We start from the raw sequence: 17,818 nt of genomic DNA on the forward strand, positions 1-17,818 counted from the left end.
CAGGACGAGGGATGGGTTTGGGGGGGTTATTTTTGCCCCTATGCATAGGCGAAGCCGCGGCGGCGGCTGCTCCCTGGCTTTTCTCGGTGGGGATTTTAGCGGTTTTAACAGCAAATCTGAAAGCTTGTGGCTCCTTCTTGGTGGCGGACTCGTTTCCCACCGGCTGGACAATATTTAGTGGGTTAAACTGTGATTTTGTTTTTGTTTTTTTCCTTTTTTTTCCCCCCCAAAGCTGACGGGAAGCGGGAGGCGAAAACCCGCGCGCGCCGGCGCCGGGGCCGCTCTCAAAGTGACTTTGGGCGGCATCGATCGGATCGGGGGGGCGGGGGGCCGCCGGCAGCGGTAACCGTTCTCCCGCCCAAGTCGAGTGTGAAAGGCAAGGGCCGGAGGGCACCTCGTTAGGCGCCTAATTAGCATCCGGACCCAAACGCAGCGAGAGCCGGGAAGGAATTGCCAAATTCGCAATCCCGTGGCTCCGGGACCGTCGTGGGACGCGTAGAAGAGACCCGCGCGGGATATCGCTTTTCTTTTTAATTATCGTTATTATCAGCGAGGGCACGCGAAAAGAAGCAATTTCGCCCCGAATCGCCCTTTTCCCCTTTTTTTCCGTCCTCGCCGGCGCCGCTCGGCTCGCTCCGCGATGGAGGACGAGGACGCGATGAGCGAGCGGGGCCTCGGCAGCTCCCGGAGGCGGTACGAGGATGAGGAAGGTGAGCGAAGGCGGCGGCGCGGCCGAGCCGCGTTCGGAGGAGCTCGGCTCACCAAAGCTCCCCGCCGGCGGGATTTTTTTTTTTTTTTTTTTTTTTTTTGCCCTTCCCGCAGATTATCACTCCATCTACATCGGCGTGCCGGTGCCTCGGGGCTACCGGAGGAAACGGCGCCGGCGCCGATCCGCCTCCAGCCGCGACGGGCACAGCGGCAGCGAGCGGCCCTACGAGCGGCCCGACCGCTCCGACACGGACGACGGCGGCGGGCACCTCTGCTACGAGAGCGGCAACGACAACGCCAGCCGGACCAGTGAGTGCCCCCCGCCGCGGCCACGGAGAAAACGGGCTTCGGGCCGCCCGAGAGGCTGTTTGCGCCCTCGGTGCGGCGGTTCGCACCCAAATTGCGGCGGTTTGCACCCTCGTTGCGGTATTCCGTACCCAAATTGCAGCAGTTTGCACCCTTGTTGCGACGTTTTGCACCCAAATTGCAGCAGTTTGCACCCTGATTGTAGCAGTTTGCACCCCCGTTGCGATGTTTTGCACCCAAATTGCAGCGGTCGCACCCTTGTTGTGATGTTTTGCACCCACGTTACAGTGGTCTGCACCCCAATTGCGGCATTTTGCACCCCAATTGCAGCAGTTTGCACCCTTGTCGCGGCATTCTGCACCCCAATTGCAGCAGTTCGAACCCGAATTGCAGTGGTTTGCACCCGAATTGCGGCGGTTTGCACCCTGATTGTAGCAGTTTGCACCCTTGTTGCGACGTTTTGCACCCATATTGCAGCGGTTGCACCCTTGTTGTGGTGTTTTGCACCCAAATTACAGTGGTTTGCACCCCCATTGCGGCATTCTGCACCGCAATTGCAACAGTTTGAACCTGAATTGCAGCGGTTTGCACCCGAATTGCGGCGTTTTACACCCGAATTGCAGCAGTTTGCACCTTCGTTGCGGCGTTTTGCGGCCGAATCGCAGCCAGGCTGCGTGCACCTCCGGGCGTCACACCTTGTTCCCGGCAGGCTCTTAGCTCGGCCTTTGGCCGGTCTCGTTAAATCTCCTTAACGAAGATTAACATTTTGCACAGCAAAGCAGCCGTCCGTCTTGTGTCCTCCCCCCCCCCCCCCCCACTGCCACCCGCCCCAGCTGCCCCGTGTTTGGGTCCGCGTAAAATAGACGGCGGAGCCGGGGCGGGCAGGCTCCGGCGTTCGCTTTTCCCTAAGGAGGAAAAGGGCTTTTTTTCCTTTTTTTTTTTTTTTCCCCCCCGAAGGGTTTTATTTGTGGCGGGTTTCCGCAGCTCGCCGGGAAAAGCCGAGCGCCGGCCGGGAACCGAGCCCGGCATCACCTCGGAAAGGGCCAAATAACGCGTTTGCTCGCGTTCGGCACCGTCGAGCTCGGAGAAACGCCGCGGAAAAAGCGTCGCCTTCCCCGCGGGAAACCTCCCGGCCGGGAGCCTCGAGCGGGAGGGTTTTTCCCGAGGGAAAACGGCCGCGCAGAGCCCTGGCTGTGCCCGGAGGAGAGACTGGGGGCGGCTTGGCTAAAAAATTAGGGAAGTGTGGGGGGGGGGGAATAACAAAAAAAAAAAAAAAAAAGGGAGGAAACCACCCCAAACCTGCGCTGCGGTTCCTCCCCTCCTTCCTCTGCCTCCCTCCCCTTCCTCGCCCCCTCCTCCCGGCCACGCGTGCCCCGCGGCGCTCCCCGCTCCTCCGCGCGCCTCGTCCGACTTGGCAGCCCCGCGGCATGCCAGCCCGGGGCAGAGGAAAGTGCTTTAGCGGCTCCGTAATCTGCTCCTTAAGCCTGGGAGTTTAGCAAGCCGGAGTGGATAAAGGAGGAAAGTTTGGGTCTTTTTTTTTTTTGCCTTTTTTTTTTTTTTTTTTTTTTTTTTTTTTTTGCGCGCACGGCGCAGCAAACGCTTGGCTCGGCCGGGGAGAAATGGGGGAAAAACTGGAAACGCTCGCAGGTAGGAAGCCGTTGGGCGCGCGGTTTCCATCCTCTTTCTGACCGGAGGGGGTGGGGGGAAGAGTGGGGCAGAAATCCTCCTTTTATTATGATTATTGTTATAATTTTTTGGATTTGCTCTGGAAAGCTGGTGCTTTCCGGGCTAGAATTAGGTGCTGTGTTAGGTTTCCAGAAGGAGAAGAAGGTTCAGCAACCGGCGAGCCCGGCGGGGAGACGAGGCGGCCGGCAAGGGCACAGACGCGCCGGCTTAGACCTTAAGAGGGGAGAAAAGAGGGGAGGGGAAAAAAAAAAGAAGGAAAAAATGGAAAAAAATAAAGAATGACCCTGCAGGCCCCCGTGCGTGTGGCCCCAGCTGTTAAATTAGCGGGAATATTAGTAATAACAACACGAAGCGCAGGAAGAGTTTGGCACCGGAGCTGCGGTCCCGGTGGCCGCGGCTTCGGCTCCGTCTGGGATTGGCGGTAGGAAAAGGCGACGTTCCCGGCTGCCGCGGCGGTTTACCGAGCTCCCTCCTCGGGCACAGCGTTGCCCGACTTTCTCCCTGCCGGGTTGCGAGGACGGGAGGGACCCGCAAAGCTTTTTCGCCTCTCCGGGGTGCGAAAAAGGGGGGATCTGATGGTCTTTCCCGGCTGGATTAGCTCCTGCGGTCTTAGGAGACCGCCAGGAGCTGAGGTTGCATTAAAAATACGCCCCGTTCAAGGCGGCTGGCGTAGGCCTGCTTAAGCTCTTACCGGAATAACTTGGCAGCGGTGGGGAGAGGGGAAACGGTCTCAGCCAGGAGGTCACCAGCCTGGTGGCCTTCCGCGATGGGCCGACTGGCTGGGTGGACGAGGGGAGAGCAGTGGATGTTGTCTCCCTTGACTTCAGCAAGGCTTTTGGTGCTGTCTCCCATGGCATCCTCCCAGGCAAGGTCAGGAATTGCGGGATAGACGAGTGGACAGCGAGGAGGATTGAGAACTGGCCGAAAGGCAGAGCTCAGGGGGTTGTGATCCGTGTAGCTAGTGGTGTCCCCCAATGGTCAACGGTGGGTCCAGTCCTGTTCAACTTGCTCGTCAGTGACCTGGGTGGAGGGACAGAGTGCCTCCTCAGCAAGTTTGCTGATGACCCCAAACTGGGAGGAGTGGCTGATACGCTGGACGGGCTGGAGAGCTGGGGGGAGAGGAACCTCCTGAGGTTCAACAAGGGCAAGTGCAGAGTCCTGCACCTGGGGAGGAATAACCCCAGGCACCAGTGCAGGCTGGGGACTGAGCTGCTGGAGAGCAGCTCTGCAGAGAAGGACCTGGGAGTGCTGGTGGATGACAGGTTGACCATGAGCCAGCAATGTGCCCTTGGGGCCAGGAAGGCCAATGGTATCCTTGGGTGCATTAGGAAGAGTGTTGCCAGCAGGTCAAGGAGGGTGATCCTGCCCCTCTCCTCAGCCCTGGGGAGGCCTCACCTCGAGTACTGTGTCCAGTTCTGGGCTCCCCAGTACAAGAGAGACATGGAGCTACTGGAGAGAGTCCAGCGTAGGGCTACAAGGATGATCCGAGGGCTGGAGCACCTGCCCTACGAGGAACGGCTGCGAGAGCTGGGCCTCTTCAGCCTGGGGAAGAGCAGACTGAGGGGGGATCTTACCAGTGTGGATAAGAACCTGAAGGGAGGGTGTCGAGGGTCTGGGGCCAGACCCTCCTCAGAGGCGCCAAGCGACAGGCCGAGAGGCGACGGGCACAAACCGAACCGCGGGAAGCTCTGTCTGAACGTAAGGAAGAGCCTCCCCGCGGGGGTGACGGAGCACTGGGCCGGGCTGCCCGGAGAGGCCGTGGAGCCTCCATCCCTGGAGGTCTCGTCTGGCCAGGGTCCTGGGCGACGTGCCCGAGGTGACCCTGCCGGAGCTCGTCTCTCCCGCCCCGCAGTGTCGCCGGCGGCCGAGCGCCTGCGCTACATCCTGGGCGAAGACGACGAGCTGCCCAACCCGACGCTCTTCACGGAGATGGACACGCTGCAGCGCGACGGCGAGGACATGGAGTGGAAGGAGTCGGCCAGGTGACAAAAAATAAAAATAAAATTGCAGGCTGGTTTAATCAGGCCGCGCGGGCCCGGGCAAAGCCGTTTCCTCTCTTTTTGTGGTTGATTTTTTTTTTTTTTCCTCCCTCTGCTCTGTACCCCACGGCTTTTGCCATTGCCGCAGGTGGATAAAGTTCGAGGAGAAGGTGGAGGAGGGAGGCGAGCGGTGGAGCAAGCCCCACGTGTCGACGCTGTCCTTGCACAGCCTGTTCGAGCTGCGGACGTGCCTGCAGACGGGGACGGTGCTGCTCGACTTGGACGCCTACTCCCTGCCCCAGATCATAGGTACGAGGCGGCGGCGGCGGCGGCGGCGGCGACGTTCTCCCGCCGCCGAGCGGGTCAGCCCCCAACGCCCAACGGGCCGGGGTTCGTTGCGCCCACAGACGACGTGGTGGAGAAGCAGGTGGAGGACGGGCTGCTCAAGCCCGAGCTGCGGGAGAAGCTCAGCTACGTGCTCCTGCGGCGCCACCGCCACCAGACCAAGAAGCCCATCCACCGTTCCCTGGCCGACATCGGCAAGTCCGTCTCCTCCGGCACGAGTGAGTGCCCGGCTCGAGCTCGCCCCGCGCAGGTTTCTTTGCATTTAACCGGCGGATGCAGGAGGAAAAGGGGCAAATTTGGCCCATGGGGTGGGGGTGGGGGGGGCAGAGCCCCCCGAAAGCTCGGCCGCCGGCGGGGCGCCGGGAGCCGTCCGCGGGCAAACGCCGCCGGCGCGCCCGCCGGCCGTTCCTCTTTCGGAGCCGTTATAAAAGGGGATTTGCTCGCTCGGATCGGGGATTAGTGCCTCGGGTTGAAGCGGAGTTCATTCGGTGGAAACCCGGATTTGCCGGGCGTCAGCGGGTCCGACGGCGGCGCCCGAGCCCTGCGGCCGCCGCGCGCCGCGTTTCCAAACGCCCGCGTTTGGTGCTAAGATTTGCCCGGGAGCTCTCCAAACGGAGCCCGACTCATCGCTTAATCGCGCCGGGGCGATAAATCACGGGCGTCCTCTGGAAGCGGCCGCCCGCCATCGCGGCCGGAGACGGCGGCGTCGCTTTGGGGTTGCAAACGGGGACGCGGCGCTGGGGGCTCGGGCGAGAGGTGCCCGCCGTCCCGGAGCGTTTCGCGTCCTTGCGCCAACGGCAGCCGCGGGCCGTCGGGGTAAAACGCTGCCGGCGCGTTGCAAAACGAGCTCGCGTGCGGCCGCGTCCTGCCGACGGCGCGGGGCAGCCGCTTCCAGCCCCGTTTCCCTTCCCGTCTCCTCCGAACCCTCCTTTCCCCCAGCCCGCAGCCCCGTGCGGAGCCCGGCCGCCGGCGCCAGCTTCCACCGCTCCACCGAGGACCTGCGGATGCGGCAGAGCGCGAGCTACGGCCGCCTGCGTGAGCTGGGGACGCGCCGGGGTGGCTCCGGGGCCGTGCGCGTCGCCGGGGGGTGGGAAGCCGGGTTGCAAGCCGAACCGGGGCGGTTGCAAGTGCGGCCTAATCGCGATGCAGCTCCGCTCCTCGGCCGCGATTAAAAACGATCCGTCTTAACCAGGGGGCGACCGATATTGGGGAGAAAAACTCGTACTGGTGTGCTCTCGGCATTAATTTCGTTATACCCGGTTTCCAACGCCAGCTGCATTTGCTGTTTTAATTGCACCGGCGTCATTTGCAGCGGCGTCATTTGCAGCGGCGTCATTTGCAGCGCCGGGCGCGTCGCTTGAGCGCCGGCGGGACGAAAGCGCGCGCGGGGGGCGGAGGTTTTGGAGGGAAGGGCCGAGCCGGGGCGCGTTCCCCTCACCGCCTCCCCGTCTTGTCGCCCGCAGGCCACGCGCAAAGTCGCAGCATGAACGACATCTCGGACGTGCCGAGCACGGACCAGGCAAGCGCGAGCGGAGTTAGGGACGCGCTGCAAGCATGCCGATGCAGCAACGGACTTTGGGGTGGGGAAAAATGTCTTTAAAATCTAGCGATAGGAAAGGAAAGGCGCTGGAAAGCGTTGCCTTTACGTGCGTGCATGCAGGTATCTTAAAAAATAGACCTCGCTTGGCACCGCCGTCGGGTCCAAGGGCAGCTCGCGAGGGTGAACTGCCAGAGCTGGGGACCGTTGCCGCATCTCGCAGCGGAGCATTGGCTCCATCCTCGGAAATACTCTATTTTCCCACCGTTTTCAAGCTTTGGCATTTGATATGAAGCTGGCGGAGGGGACCTGGAGCTTAAAAACCAGGCGGGATGCAGCTCCCGGCGTCGGAAAGCTGCCCGTGGGAAGACGGGGCGACTTGAGCCCCCCATGGAGGTGGCTCCGCTCCGGGAGCGTGCGGAGCGCGCAGCGGGACGCGGCCGCTTAGCGAGGCGATAACCCGCCGGGCGCCTCGCCGGCCTCGTCTCCGGCGGGGAGCAGACGCGGGTGCGGATCGGACCCGCTCCGCTAGCCCGTTGCCGTCCGGCGGGGCCCCGCGGGGTCCTCGGCGCGCCGCGGCGCTCCTCCGAAATCAGGAAACCCGAATGTCCGGGGTGCGGAGGGTTAATCCCCAAAATATGCAAAGCATTCGGTACCTAAGAATGCTGCTTTTAATCGCCCTGTTAGGCCCACTACAAAGGGACTTTTTGAGTGTTACCAGCAGCTTAGTGGTCGCCGTTAACTCCCCACTCTCGCTTTTGCCGGGCTGAATGGGAGGAGCTGGTTTATTATGATGATTTTTTTTTTTTTTTTGCTTTTTTTTTCCATTTGGGTTTAAAAGATTAGGAGACTAGGGAGCGCTGCCTGCCCGGCTCACATGCCTTCCCGCACGCCGGCGTATAGATTAGGATAACACCCTGCCTGGGTTCGCGCTGAACCTCTTTGGGCTCGTAATGAAAGAGCCGCAGGGGAGAAGAGTCCTGGGGCTAAATCCCCGCGGGCAGGAGGCTTCCTCCGCCCGTTATTTATTCCCGCCCCGAGGAAGAAAAGGGCGAGATAAGCTGCAAAACGTGAGCTCAGGCTCAGGTTTGCTGCAAGGCTGGAGATCACCACGCTGTTTGGTGGGTGGGTTGGTTTTTTTTCCCTCACTTAGACCCCAGCAAAGCGCCTTTCGCGAGTTGTGTGCTTGCGTTGGGGACCCCCGAGCGTGTAATTTAAAGTTAATCTCGGGCTTAACGGCGGAATAATGAGGAAATTTGGTGTTGGGAACTGTCGCGGTTTTATTCTCGGGTGCTGCTCCGGCATCCCCGCCCCGGGAACGTGGGAGAGCGCAAGGTTGGAGCCCCCGGGGCGAGAAGTTTTGGCGCTTGGTGAGTGCTTCGACAAAAACGATTTAGCTTTTGCATCCAGGGTGTAGAGGAACAAGCCATGAAGAACGTCCTGGGAAAGGGAAGAGCTGGACTTTAGAAAAAGTTCTCCCTTCCCAGCCTTGTCTTTCCAACAGCTGAAGAACAAGTTCATCAAGAAGATCCCCAAAGACGCAGAGGCCTCCAACGTGCTGGTGGGCGAAGTGGACTTCCTTGACAAGCCCTTCGTGGCCTTCGTGCGCCTCCTGCAGGCCACGATGCTGGGCGGGGTGACGGAGGTGCCCGTCCCCACGAGGTGAGCCCGGCAGGAGTGACCGCCGAGCCCCGAAATGACGTTCGGTGGAGGTGTGTGTGGGGGGAGGTCACAAATGCTGGAGGTTCTCGCGACGCAGGGGCCGGTGTTGGGTGGTGGTGCTCCTGGTGCGGGTCGCGTCCAGCGTGCCCTGGGTTGCATCCAGCAGCTCTTCGCTCTTCCCAGGTTCCTCTTCATCCTCCTGGGCCCCACAGGAAAAGCCAAATCCTACAACGAGATCGGCAGAGCCATTGCGACCCTCATGGTGGACGATGTGAGTAGATGGCAGAGCCCTGCCTGGCCACGTGCCTCCATCCCTGGCAGCTCCCTTTGCTCAAAGCTTGTCCAGAAGAACACCAGTATTCATCCTACGAGGAAATGCTGGGATGACCAAGCCTCGAGCGCCGCAGTAGCCTGTCTCCAGACCGCATGCTGGCTCACACCTCTCATCTCTCGGTTCCCAGCTCTTCAGCGACGTCGCCTACAAAGCCCGGGACAGGGAAGACCTGATCGCCGGCATAGATGAGTTTCTGGACGAAGTTATCGTCCTACCACCCGGCGAGTGGGATCCCACCATCCGGATAGAGCCGCCCAAGAAAGTGCCCTCGGCCGAGAAGAGGTGGGTGCCTGGAGTCCAAGCAACTCTTGGATCTCCGTCTGGGAATTAGTTTGCCCTATTTCCCGTTTTGGAGTTCGTGGATTTGCATGGTGGCTTTGGTTTCCCCTCGTCCCTGTGTGTCAGCTCCAGAGCTTTTTCCGCAGTCTCCGCTCCGTTTGCGCTCCTGGAGCCAATCTTGCTCTGCGTCCACCCCTTGGCTTGGAGCAAACCCAGCCTCAGCTCATGATCTCTCCAAATTTGTCCCCGAAACGCGAGCCCAACGCAGCTGACGTCTCTCCCGCAGGAAGTCGGTGTTCTCGCTGAATGAAGCGGGGCAGATGAACGGCACGGCCGGTGGGGCAGCCGCCGGCAGCGGCGGCGGCGGCGGCGGAAGCGACGATGGAGAGATGCCTGAAGTGCACGAGATCGGGGAAGAGCTCGCGTGGACCGGCAGGTGGGCAGCAGCCCGGCCACCCAAGAACCATGGGGGGGCTTTTGAGGCCTCTGTCACCCATCGTGGGTGATTGCCGGTCCTTCTGGTGTCTCCGCAGGTTCTGCGGCGGTCTCTATTTGGACATCAAGAGGAAGCTGCCCTGGTTCCCGAGCGATTTCTATGAGGGCTTTCATATCCAGTCCATCTCTGCCATCCTCTTCATTTACCTGGGCTGCATCACGAACGCCATCACATTCGGGGGGCTGCTCGGGGACGCCACGGACAACTACCAGGTCAAGCCCAACGAGAGGGGTGCGGGTGGCCCGGCGCGGGCGGGAGGGCTCCCCTGCCGCAGGTTTTACCCCCCCACACCCCCTTGAGAAGTGTAAATCTTTGATGACAGGGATGGAAATTTGTCCCCAAGCGAGAGTAGCAACCCTGCCCCTGACTGATGGAGACACCTGGGGTTGGGAGGGTTCCTTTTGGAGGGCTTCCTCGAAATGTGCTTTAGGCCAGGAACAAGGGCGCCACGGTCCCACGCCATCCAGTGAGGCTCCAGCCACGAGCGTCCTTAATTCCCCGGGCTCTGATCCCTTGCTCACCTCCTCCGTCCCCAGGGGGTCATGGAGAGCTTCCTCGGCACGGCCATGGCAGGCTCCATGTTCTGCCTCTTCGCCGGGCAGCCGCTCATCATCCTGAGCAGCACCGGGCCCATCCTCATCTTTGAGAAGCTGCTCTTCGACTTCAGCAAGTAGGTGCCCCGCGACGGGCCGGGCTGGCCGGAGACGTCCCGGGGCACCCGGTGATGCCCAGGAGCTCTCAGCGATGTCCCGGGGCGCCCGGGGACAACACCCACGTGGACGCCTTCTCCTCGCACCCGCTTTTAGAGGCAACGGCATCGACTACATGGAGTTTCGCCTCTGGATCGGCTTGCACTCCGCCCTCCAGTGCCTTATCCTGGTGGCCACGGACGCCAGCTTCATCATCAAGTACATCACGCGCTTCACGGAGGAAGGCTTCTCCACCCTCATCAGCTTCATCTTCATCTACGACGCCATCAAGAAGATGATCGGCGCCTTCAAGTACTACCCCATCAATTCGGACTTCAAGCCCGACTACGTGACCATGTACAAGTGCGAGTGCGTCGCGCCCGACCCAGGTGAGCGCCAGGCGTCTCCGTCGCGGCGGCGGGGCGCCGGGACCCGCGGCGCCGGCCCTCCTCCTCCTCCTCCTCCTCAGGGCTTCCTGGAGTTCTCCGGCGGCGGAGAGGAGCGAGGACGAAGCGCTCCGCCGAGAAACGCAGCCGAGAGCCGGCCCTTATTGGGGTTATTTTTTTTTTTTTGTCTGTTTTGTTTTATTTTATTTTATTTTATTTTATTTTATTTTATTGGTATCTCGATTCCTGCCGCTCGGCAATAACCCGCCGCCGCGGGGCTGAGTAACCGCACGGCTTCGTGCCGCGAAAGCCCTCGCTGCTCCGGGCACCCGCCGCGCTGCCATCGGAGCGGGATATTTTTCTCTCCAAACATTAAGATATCGCAAACTTACATTTACCCCCCCCACCTCCTTTTTTTTCACTTTTTTTCTTTTTTCTTATTTTTATTCTGATTTTTTTTTTTGATTATTATAACTGATTTGTACCATATTTGTCTCTGCTGCACACACCAATTTGGGCCGATTTCAATTTCAAGTGAGTATCGCCTTCTGAATACTAAAATTGTTTAATATTTGATACTCTTCCCCCCCCGCCTTTGGGGGATATTTTTTTATTATTTTTTTTTTTTTCTCGTGCAACCCGCTTTTCTCTCCGCTCCGACAGAAGCGGTAGCGTAGAGTATCCTAAAATACCGCCGGCGCGTTAAGCACAAAATAGGGTAGGATTTTTTTTTGGGGGGGGTGGAAACTAAAGGTTATCGAAGGAAAACAGCGCGATGGGCGGGAGACAGGGGGGCTGCTCCGATTGGTACCCTGCAATCACTTCTCCTTCATTAATTCTCCACTGGGGGGGGGGAGACGGATGCCGCCGCCGCCACCGCCGAAATTCCCAGCCGGCACGCGGGAAGCGCCGGAGGACGGGCCGGCGGGAGGGTGATTTCCGAGCCGCGGCACCCGAGGACCCCAGCGAAGACGGTTTTGTGGGGGGGGTTTCTTATCTATATATTTATATATTTTGGGTTTTTTTATGGGGGAGGGAGGGGGTGAGATGCCAAGACGGCTTTAAAAAAAAAAATGCACATCTCGCCCGGGTGTTACTCTCCAAAAAAAAAAACAAAAAAAAGAAGGAAAAAAAAAAAGGAAAGACTGTTTTTTTCTTGCTTTTTTGCCCGCTTTTTCCCTTTTTTGCTGATTTTAAAGGCGGGCGCCGGGGCGAGCCCGGGCTGCCCCGGGAGCCGCTGCAGCGTCACCGCCGGCGCACCGGGGAAACGGAGCCCGGAACGGGTGAAAACGAGCCCAAAATGGGGTGAAAACGAGCACAAAACGGGTGAAACTGAGCCCGAAACAGGGGAAAAACACGTCCCCGGAGCGGTGCCCGCAGGCAGCGGCGGCGGCGGTGCCGGCGGCTCCCCGCTCCCCTTCCCCTTCGCCCCGCCAGCCCTCCGTGACGTCCCGCTTTTCCGCAGCGAACGCGACCTTGTTCGACGCTCCAGCGCCGGTGGCACCGAACGCCACCAACGCGTCTCTGGTGAGTGGCTCCGTGCGCCCCGGCGCCTTCTCCCGCACCGTCCGCCGTCGCTTTTTCCTGCCAAAAAAAAAATAATAATCTCATATGCCTGAGATTGCAAAAAAAAAAAAAAAAAAAAGAAAAAGAAAAAAAAAAGAAAAAAAGAGAAAAAAAAGAAAAAAAAAACCAATATTTGGACTATTCTGCTTTTTCCTCCCCAGTACAATGCTATTAACCTAACAGCTCTGGACTGGACGCAGCTGAGCAAGAAGGAGTGTCTGAAATACGGCGGCAGCCTCGTGGGGAAATCCTGCAAGTTCGTGCCGGACCTGGCCCTCATGTCCTTCATCCTCTTCTTCGGCACCTACTCCATGACCCTGACGCTGAAAAAGTTCAAGTTCAGCCGCTATTTTCCCACCAAGGTAAGAAAAGCCCACGAGTTCCCGTCTCCGCTGGGAAAACCCATCCGCACGGCTGCGGGAGGACGCGGAGCCGTCGGCCGCTTTGCTGGACGCGGGGAGCGAAGAGGCAAAGGGTCGGTATCGCTGTTTGCCGCCTGGGGATTTGACTTCCCTGCTGGAGAAGAAGAGTTTTGGCATTGGGATCGGTGAGGGTTGGAACTGGGATCAGTGAGCGTTGGAACTGGGATCAATGAGGACTGGCATTGGGATCAATAATAGTTGGAACTGGGATCGTCTAGGATTGGCACGGGGATCAATGAGGATTGGAACTGGGATCAATGAGGACTGGCATTGGGATCAATGAGGACTGGCATTGGGATCAATGATAGTTGGAACTGGGATCATTTAAGATTGGAACTGGGATCAATGAGAGCTGGTATTGAGATCAGTGAGGATTGGCATTGGAATCATTTAGGATTGGAACTGGAGTCAATGAGAGATGGCATTGGGATCAATGATAGTTGGAACTAGGATCAATGAGGATTAGTGTTGGGATCGATGAGGATTGGCATTAGGATCTATGAAAGTTGGCATTGGGATCAGTGGGGACTGGAACTGGGATCAGTGAGGACTGGAACTGGGATCAGTGAGGACTGGCATTGGGATCAGTGAGAGCTGGAACTGGGATCAATGAGGACTGGAACTGGGATCAATGAGAGCTGGAACTGGGATCAGTGAGGACTGGAACTGGAATCAGTGAGGACTGGCATTGGGATCAATGAGGACTGGCATTGGGATCAATGAGAGTTGGAACTGGGATCGATGAGGATTAGCACTGGGATCGATGAGGACTGGAACTGGGATCAATGAAAGCTGAAACTGGGATCAATGAGGACTGGAACGGGGATCAATGAGAGCTGGAACTGGGATTGATGAGGATTAGCGTTGGGATCAATGAGGACCGGAACTGGGATCAATGAGAGCTGGAACTGGGATCAGTGAGGACTGGAACTGGCATCATTTAGGGTTGGTATCGATGAGGAAGATCCTCCTCGAGGTTTGAGCCAGCGATGCATAACCGCGTTGAGGTCCAAAAGAGGGGGAAAAAGCCCCGCTCCTTGCTCGTTAGAGCTGGTTTCCGCGCCGCTGGCACGTGCCGCTCGCAGCGAGGCCAGCCGGAAAGCTCGAGGACATGGGTGCAAGCCGGGAGCCGTGCCGCGACTCGCGGGGACCCGCCGTCCCGGAGCCCGTAACCGGCCCCCCACCCCGCTCCCCGCTCTGCCTCCAGGTCAGGGCCTTCATTGCCGATTTTTCCATCGTCTTCTCCATCCTGCTCTTCTGCGCGGTAGACGCCTGCTTTGGACTGGACACCCCTAAGCTGCACATCCCCGGTATCATCAAGGTCGGGCTGCGGCGGGCGGCCGGCCGCCCTGCCCTCTCCTCCTCCTCCTCCTCCTCCTCCTCCTCTTCGTCGCGCAGCGCTTGCCTGCAGCTGCTTCTCGCCCACCCGGGCTCCTCGGCGTCGCCCGCCTCCTCTGCGCTTCGTAAAACTCATTGCTGGGGCAACACTCTAATTCTCTGACTTTTCTTCCTTCCCTCCTTCCTCCTTTTTTCTCTTTTTTTTCGCCTCCTTTTCCTTCCTTCCTCTCGCTCGCTGCAGCTGCGCAAGCTTATTAGCGATTTCTCTATCTTTATGTCCATACTAATGTTTGTGGGGCTGGATGTGCTTTTCGGACTGAACACCCCAAAGCTCCAAGTGCCTACCGACTTTAAGGTAAAAGCAAATAAATCCCGATCGGGAAAGGGTGCCGAAAACCATCTGCATCCCAAGCGCGCGGGCGCGGGCGAGTCGGCGGAGGAGGGGGGGACGGCGCGGGGACGGGGGACGTCCCGGGTCAAGGCGAGCTGCGGGTGCCGCCGGTGGGGCCGAGCGGCCGGGTTGCGATCGGGGCGGGGGTGCCGGGAGGACGGGGAGGGATGTGCGGAAGCGTGCCGGCTCCGTTTGCTTCCCGACGCCGCTCGGCGCGTGCTCCGTCTCCCCTCGCCACCCCCCGCCACCCCCCCCCCTTGCAGCCCACCCGGCTGGACCGCGGCTGGTTCGTCTTCCCCTTCGGCAAGAACCCGTGGTGGGTGTACCTGGCCAGCGCCCTGCCGGCCTTGCTCGTCACCATCCTCATCTTCATGGACCAGCAGATCACGGCTGTCATCGTCAACCGCAAAGAGCACAAGCTGCGGGTGAGCGCCGGGGCGGGCCGGGCCGCCGCCGGGGCCGCCCCGCGCGGGCGCTGACCCGCCACCGGCGCTGCCTTGCAGAAAGCGGCGGGCTACCACCTGGACCTCTTCTGGGTGGGCATCCTCATGGCCGTGTGCTCCTTCATGGGGCTGCCCTGGTACGTGGCGGCCACCGTCATCTCCATCGCCCACATCGACAGCCTCAAGATGGAGACGGAGACGAGCGCCCCGGGCGAGCAGCCGCAGTTCCTGGGCGTGAGGTGAGGAAGGGCCGGCTGCGGTCTTCCTCGGCGGCGCCGGCCGGCGCGGCAGGGCCTCACGGCGCGCCGCTCTCCGTTGGCAGGGAGCAGAGGGTGACGGGCATCATCGTCTTCGTGCTGACGGGTATCTCCGTCTTCCTGGCGCCCATCCTGAAGGTAGGAGCCTCCGGGCCGGTCCCTCGCCGGGGTGGGATGCGGGTGCGGGGGACGGGGGAACCCCGGCGGTGAAAATTCCCGGCGTCGCTCCGTGTGCCCGCAGTACATCCCCATGCCGGTGCTCTACGGCGTCTTCCTCTACATGGGCGTCGCGTCGCTCAACGGCATCCAGGTGAGCCGTGCCCCGAAGAGGGGCCCAGCCTGGGCGGCGAGGGGATGGTGGCAGTGGCGGTGGGTGGGGGGGGGTCCCGCGCCGTTCCCCCCACCCCGGGGTGCCTGACGCCCGCCTCGGCCCCGCCGCAGTTCTGGGAGCGCTGCAAGCTCTTCCTCATGCCGGCCAAGCACCAGCCCGACTACGTCTTCCTGCGGCACGTGCCGCTGCGGCGCATCCACCTCTTCACCCTGGTGCAGATCGTCTGCCTGGCCGTGCTCTGGATCCTCAAGTCCACCGTGGCGGCCATCATCTTCCCCGTGATGGTAAGGCGCCGGCGTGGCGTGCCGCCGCCGCCGCCATCGCCGGCTCCTTCATCCCCATCCTCCTCTTCCCTCCTAAGATCTTAGCCCTGATCCTCGTGCGGAAGCTGCTGGACTTTGTCTTTTCCCAACACGACCTGGCCTGGATCGATAACATCATCCCCGAGAAGGAGAAGAAGAAGGAGGACGACAAGAAGAAGAAGAAGAAGGGCCCCAAGGGCGACAGCAGCAGCGACGAAGAGGTGCAGGCAGGGCGGCTCCGGGCGCCGGCGCGAAACGCGGGAAGCGCCGAGCTTCCTCGGCTTCGGCATCCCTCGATGCCCGGAGAGAGACGGCGTGCCGCGGGGGCTCCCCAACCCCGGGGGGCGTTTCACGTCCGTCCGTCTGTCCATCCCCTTAGGAAAGAGGTCCTCCGCCTGGAGCTTTGCGTTCCGATTCCTCGCCCAACGGTTCAGACCTGGATCGCAGGTAAAGGGCATGGGAAAGGGCGTGGGAAAGGTCATGGGAAAGGGCGCGGGAAAGGGCGCTCGGAGCGCCCGCCCGGCCCGGCGGGTCTCGGGGTGCAGGGCCGCTGGATGCATCCCCCCTTTCTTCATCCTCCTCCTCCTCAGCATCACGCTGCACCTGAAGATTTCCTGCCCGTCGTCTCCCGCCTTTAACTACTCCCGAAACCCGCTCTGCGCCGTGCCCCAGGTGAAGATCGAGATGGAGTCGGACTACGAGGACACCGACACGGAAAAGCAGCCTCGGGACATGGGCAGCGAGACCACGCTATAGTTCGGCACGGCACTTCCCAGCCACTTTTTTATATATATATATATATATATATATATATATGTATATATCACTATCTAGAGATTCATATATATATATGCATATATATATATATATATATTTATATATATATAAAGCAAACGGGGCTGCTTTGCTACAGGACGGACCGAGGAGACCTGCGGCCCCAGAGGCTCCATTTCCCCGGTAGTTTTTAGCGTAACGAGCTAGACGCGCTGTTGACTTTCCTCCCTTTCTGCTGGGCCAAAGTGTCGCCGGCGGCTCCGGAACGAGGCTAAAAAAAAAAAATGTGGAAAAACGATATTTTTGGACCCCCAGAGCGCGCAGGGACGGAGAAGCCGGAGGCAGCGCCGAGGGCTGCGCTGGCGGGGGCAGCCGGGCTGCGGGCAGGGATTGCAGCAGCCCCGGGGCGGGGGGAAAGCGGCTCCGGTTTAGCGCTGTTGCCGCTTGAGGGCAACAGCAGCCCGGCTGTGAGCGGCTCGGAGCAGGGACTCGGGAGTGGTTTTTGCAGGGAATCAGGAGCAGTTTCTGCAGGGAATCAGGAGTGGTTTCTGCAGGGAATCGGGAATGATTCATGCACAGAATCAGGAACGGTTTCTGCAGGGAATTGGGAATGGTTTCTGCAGGGAATCGGGAATGATTCATGCACAGAATCAGGGACGGTGTCTGCAGGGGATTGGGAAGGGTTTCTGCAGGGCTCCGAGGCGCTCTGTCGTGCTGGCCGGCTGGGATGGAGCCGTGCCTTCCTAGCCTCTTCCCAAGGGGGCTTGCACCCGCTTTGGCTCCCGAATCCTGATTAAGTGCACGTGCATTAACAGCAAGCGGCTGGAGCCAGGGAGCAGCCAGCATGCATGTTCCCCCCCCCCCCCCCCACACACACACTTTGGAGCTGATTTCCTCCCCGGATGGGCTGGGGGGGTGGTCGGCTTTGAAGAGCCCAGGTGGTTTCGGGCTCCCACCCGAGGAGCAGCTGATGCCCGACAGCTGAAGCACGGCAGCGCCTGCTCCGTCGGCGCCTCCCGCCAGCCGCCGCGGCCGGGCCCCCTGGACAGCAGGTAAGGGAGCGGGGTAGGAATCGCTGCTGGCAGCTCTGTCCGAGCTGGGTTTTTTTTTTTTTTTTTTCCCCCCTCTTGTTTCTCTTGGCTCTAGATTCATTCCTCTTGCTCTGCTTCGGGGCCTCGCAGAGCTGCCCCGCCGCCTTCCCCCGTGCGCAGGCTCCAGCAGCCCCTTTGTAGGAGCAGAGCTCTGCGCTCAGAGCAGCCGCCCGGGGCTTTCGGGGACACGAGTTAAATATTGCAACTGGGTCTGAGCCTGCGAGCGGAACAGACCCCGGTTCTCTGTAAATAGTCGAGCAAACGAGATGACTTGAACGCGGTTTCCTATTTATAGCAATTTTTTCTGGTTCAAGTACACCTCCCTCCTGCTGGGGAAACGTGGCGAGATTAATAAAACAGTATTACTGCAGCTGACACTTCAGCAAGAGCCACTTAGCTTTACAGTAACGACTCTCCAACTTGACTGCACCGTGTGTATTTTCTAGCGTTTTGTACCAATGTCATGTGTGGTAGCTGAAGCATGCTACAGGTAGGC

The 17,818-nt window shown here is 60.0% G+C and overlaps 1 protein-coding gene across 1 annotated transcript; it reads left to right on the forward strand.

The window, feature by feature from the left end:
* The first annotated feature begins 4,614 nt into the window (after positions 1-4,614).
* SLC4A5 (solute carrier family 4 member 5) lies at positions 4,615-16,213 on the forward strand. Its single transcript, XM_062597034.1, has 23 exons — positions 4,615-4,682; positions 4,828-4,988; positions 5,087-5,242; positions 5,964-6,059; positions 6,488-6,543; positions 8,066-8,223; positions 8,407-8,494; positions 8,685-8,839; positions 9,123-9,272; positions 9,370-9,544; positions 9,869-10,002; positions 10,139-10,410; positions 11,873-11,934; positions 12,135-12,335; positions 13,603-13,716; positions 14,388-14,549; positions 14,628-14,806; positions 14,890-14,962; positions 15,066-15,134; positions 15,266-15,439; positions 15,517-15,678; positions 15,837-15,904; positions 16,048-16,213. The coding sequence occupies exons 1-23, from the start codon at positions 4,630-4,632 to the stop codon at positions 16,211-16,213; spliced, it is 3,084 nt and encodes a 1,027-aa protein (XP_062453018.1). The 5' UTR covers positions 4,615-4,629.
* The last annotated feature ends 1,605 nt before the right edge of the window (positions 16,214-17,818 follow it).

This window comes from Rhea pennata, chromosome 28, assembly GCF_028389875.1.
Source record: "Rhea pennata isolate bPtePen1 chromosome 28, bPtePen1.pri, whole genome shotgun sequence".
NCBI classification, from domain to species: Eukaryota; Metazoa; Chordata; class Aves; order Rheiformes; family Rheidae; genus Rhea; species Rhea pennata.